The sequence below is a fragment of the Colobus angolensis genome, unplaced genomic scaffold (genome assembly GCF_000951035.1).
Source record: "Colobus angolensis palliatus isolate OR3802 unplaced genomic scaffold, Cang.pa_1.0 Scaffold597, whole genome shotgun sequence".
Taxonomy (NCBI): domain Eukaryota; kingdom Metazoa; phylum Chordata; class Mammalia; order Primates; family Cercopithecidae; genus Colobus; species Colobus angolensis.
The window spans coordinates 333,864-337,906 of NW_012119565.1; the positions used below are offsets into that span (position 1 = coordinate 333,864).

At 34.5% G+C, this 4,043-nt stretch overlaps 1 protein-coding gene across 1 annotated transcript in view; it reads left to right on the plus strand.

The window, feature by feature from the left end:
* CDC27 (cell division cycle 27) overlaps positions 1-4,043 on the plus strand; it is a 77,924-nt gene that overhangs the window by 3,957 nt on the left and 69,924 nt on the right. The window contains exon 2 of the mRNA XM_011962568.1: positions 3,572-3,647. Within this exon, the coding sequence (XP_011817958.1) occupies positions 3,572-3,647 (76 nt within the window). The remainder of the gene's footprint in view (positions 1-3,571; positions 3,648-4,043) is intronic.

Consider the following 4,043-nt stretch of genomic DNA (forward strand, 5'->3'; position numbering starts at 1 on the left):
AAAAAAAAAAAGAAAAGAAAAGAAAAATTTATAGTGATTACATTTAAGTCTGAGTACAACTTATAGAGGTTTGTTTATATTTTAAATAATATTTTATATTTAAGAATAGCTAGCTGGTAAGGAATTTTACAACTTTAAACTGTTGTTTATTTATCTTTTAAATTAGTGCACCTGGAGACTAACCCATTAACTAGTCGGATTTCTCTGAAACATTTTTTGGGGGAGATGGAGAGGAGTGTTGTTCTTTTTGGCTTCATAACTTTCTTTTAGCAGCATTTTACCCATCTGGCTTTAATTTGTAGAACTCTAGCGGTAATGCACTGGGTGTTGTTCTTTTAGGGGAAGGCCCACACCATCAGTTGGGCAGAGGTGCTGATTTTAGCCCTGTTCATCATCAGCTACTAATCTGTAGTGCGTTAGAGAATAATCTGTTCTCCCCTCAATCCCCACACAAGAGACACTGTCAGTCAGGATCTTAGAACTGATTGAGCAAAGCGGGATGGAAGCAGTATGTGAGATTCTCTACATAGCAAGTTTTTTCTGATGCTCTTAAGAATTGGTGCTAAAGGAATGATGTTCTGAGCAAAGCTTGATTTTAAGTCAGAAATGGATACCACTCTTGAATATGATACCTTTTTTCTTTTTTTACCCAGCCCTTGCCCCCATTTCTTTGATTTTAAAAGGACAGAGAAAATTTCGAAAATCTAGGACTTTATGACTTTAGTATATATGTGTGAAATTTTCCTGGTGGTCCATAGTAGTAAAATAGCTGGTAAATCATTTGAGTCTTTTGTGGCTTATATGTTGCAAAAAAAGCAGTTGTAGCAGGTATGCTGGGGAGATGTTATGTAACGGAAACTACGTATTTATTGAATTTCTTTATATTAAGAGATTAGCAAGAAAAAGGTTTTCCGAGTGCTTAATGTATGACAGTATACTAGGAGCATTATTAATGGATCATTTCATTTAATCCACAAAACAACTCCAAGAAATAAACTCCATTTATCAGATGAAGAGATTGAGGCTAAGAAAAGTTGAGTATTTCCCACAAAGTCCCACTACTGGAAGTGCTGTCACACAAATTTGAGCATGTCTCCAAACATCAAATCTTTGGTATCTTCGTTCTGCTCACCATTTTCTTTCACTTACAACAAAATTAAACATGTAGGTTCTTAGGAAATCCCAGATTTCATAAAGGAGTAATTAGGTGGTAATTATTTGCATGAAAAAATAATTCTTCTATTTATCACAGAGTTTCTTTCAATAGAGACTCCCAGAGATTCTTAATTATTAGATATGCATCTAGGAATACAAAGAAACTTAATGCTAAGACTAATGTACAAGAGTGTCAACAGCGGAAGACTGCCAGAAGTTAAAGATGATTTACTTATTCATTCAACATATATTTACTAAGCACCTGCTTTAAAAGCACATAATAGATGCTGGCAGTATAATAGTGAGCAAAAACAGACATAGCCCCTACCTTGTGGAGTTTATAATACGGTGAGGAAAACATCACTCAAATACTCTCCTAAATTAATACATAATTATAGCAGTGGGAAGTATTACAAAGGAAAGGTACTTGGTGCAATGAGAGTGTATAATAATGGTGCCTAATCTCATCTTTTTGCTTGTATCTAGATAAGAGTGGTAAAATTAGACATCTTTGAGACTTTTTAAAATTTAAGCTATATAAACAAAGGTTAAACAAGAGGTTCTGGAGACCCCAAACTAAGTTCATTACTATTCTTTCTTGAGGAAATAGAAAAGGCTAAGTCATTTACTACTTTTATTTTTTAATTATAATTAATAATACTCATTGCAGAATTATTAAACATTTATTTGTTCAACAAAATTTATTGAGTCTTTACTGTATCTAAGGCATATTAATCACTTAATATAATTTAGATGTACTGGTACAATGTTAGCTAGTGATCAGTAACCAGATTTTACTGGTTTCCATTGTAACCTTATTAAATTATTCAACAAATTATAAGCTGGTGTATGTGCTAAAAGTAAAAAATAACACTTGTATCATGATCAGGTGTGAGATATCTCAAAAGTAGTTTATTACTAAAAATGATTTGACATTACCTAGTAAAGATGAACATATGCATATTCAACAACCCAGTAATTTTATTCCTAAATATAAATCCTAATTTGGAGAGACTCTTTTTGTGTTTTTTTTATGTGAGTCTTGCTTCTATTGCACTCCCGCGGCTATTCACAGGTATGATCGTAGCCTTGAACTCCTGAACTCAAGCAGTCTTCCCAGCTCAGCCTTCTGAGTCACTGGGACTAAAGGTTCACACCTTTAGTAGTAAATGGGCTGAAGAGATTCTTAAACATGTACCCCAGGAGATGAATCTAAGACAGTTGCAGCATTGTTATAATTGGAAAAACAAAGCAAAAAAAACAGCCCTAGAAATAACCCAGATGTCCACATGCTGTGAAATAGATAAAATACATTTAGGACTTTGATATATTTATACAGTGGAAATATTATTTATTCAGCAATGAAAACAAATGAACTCTAACTACACACATCAAGAATGAATTTTCAAAACATTGGATTTCAAAAGCAAATCATAGCAGAATGTATACAATATGATTGTATTTATTTAAAGTTCAAAAACAGGGAGAAGTAAATGTTATACTGCTTAGAGATGATATGTACAAATGTATAAAATTGTGAAGAAAACCAAGAGAAAGGTCAAGAAAATTCAGTGTGGTGGTTTCCTCTTTGGGACAGGGAGAGGTTTTGTTATCAACAAGGAGTGCACAGGGAGTTTCAGAGATATTTTATTTCTTAAGCTGGGTGGTGAGTACATGGGCCTAAATGTTTTTGGTTATTGTTACTTAAAATGTCCTTCTATCTCATATATGCTTTAGGTTATATGTTTCATAATTCTAAAAGACAAAACATATATTCAAAAAATTAAAGGTTATTCCTATGATAACTTTACTCATTTGCATTCCAATATGCTTCCTGGAGTGGATGAGAATTGAGTGGCATTAAAGGTAATAGATAGTGAAGTTTTTGTGGGAGGATGACATACATTTTAATATCTCTATCGTGTATATCACATAAAGTGGTTGAGAACCACTGCTGCTAAGGGTCTGTAGTTTAGTAGGGTTGGCAGTCCAGTTAACAAATAACCATGTTATGAGTGCTTTACTGGAAGAGGTATCTCAAAAAAGAAATGGCTTGACATCAGCCAGGAAAGCTTTATGGGGGCAGATGTTATTTAAGCTAGATCTTTAGGGACGAGCAATTTATAAGGGGAGATTGGTGAGGGGAGCCCACATTGCCCAGTGAAGGAAAAGGATGTACAAAGGCATGGAAACCTACAAGTCCACAGAGAGTTAAGTGAGGAAATTCAGATGTGTTAGGAGCCACCCTGTGAAGAGCCTTACCCAGCACACTCTGGAGTTTGCTCTGTGGGCATTGGGGTTTTATCACTTAAATTAGGGGTATTAATTTCAGTATTCAATATAAGGCTCTGTGCTAGTAGTTACCTTGAAAGTCTGTATGTATGTATATTTATGTTCTTTTTTCCTCCATTTGCAGGCTGCTATATGGCAAGCACTAAACCACTATGCTTACCGAGATGCGGTTTTCCTCGCAGAACGCCTTTATGCAGAAGGTTTGAAATCTATTCATTGCTGAGAATGATAAATGAATAACATATATGAAATTCTATAACTTTTTATCACTGTAACAAGATTCTAGATATCATTCTCTTGTTTTTTCTTTCTGATTGACACTAGTTCATAAAATCTTTACTTTTTATTTGTGTAGTTCCCTTACATACTACTTTTAATAACTATGTAGAGTTGATTCAGGTTTATATGCTGTGATTTACTTAATCATTTTTCAATCTGTAGGGTTTTTTTTCCCCAGGGTTTTTGTTGTTTTGGGTTTTTTTTTTTTGAAACAGAGTCTCCCTCTGTCACCCATGTTGGAGTACAGTGGGACCATCTCAGCTCACTGCAACCCCTACCTCCCAGGCTCAAGCGATCCTCCCACATCAGCCTCCCAA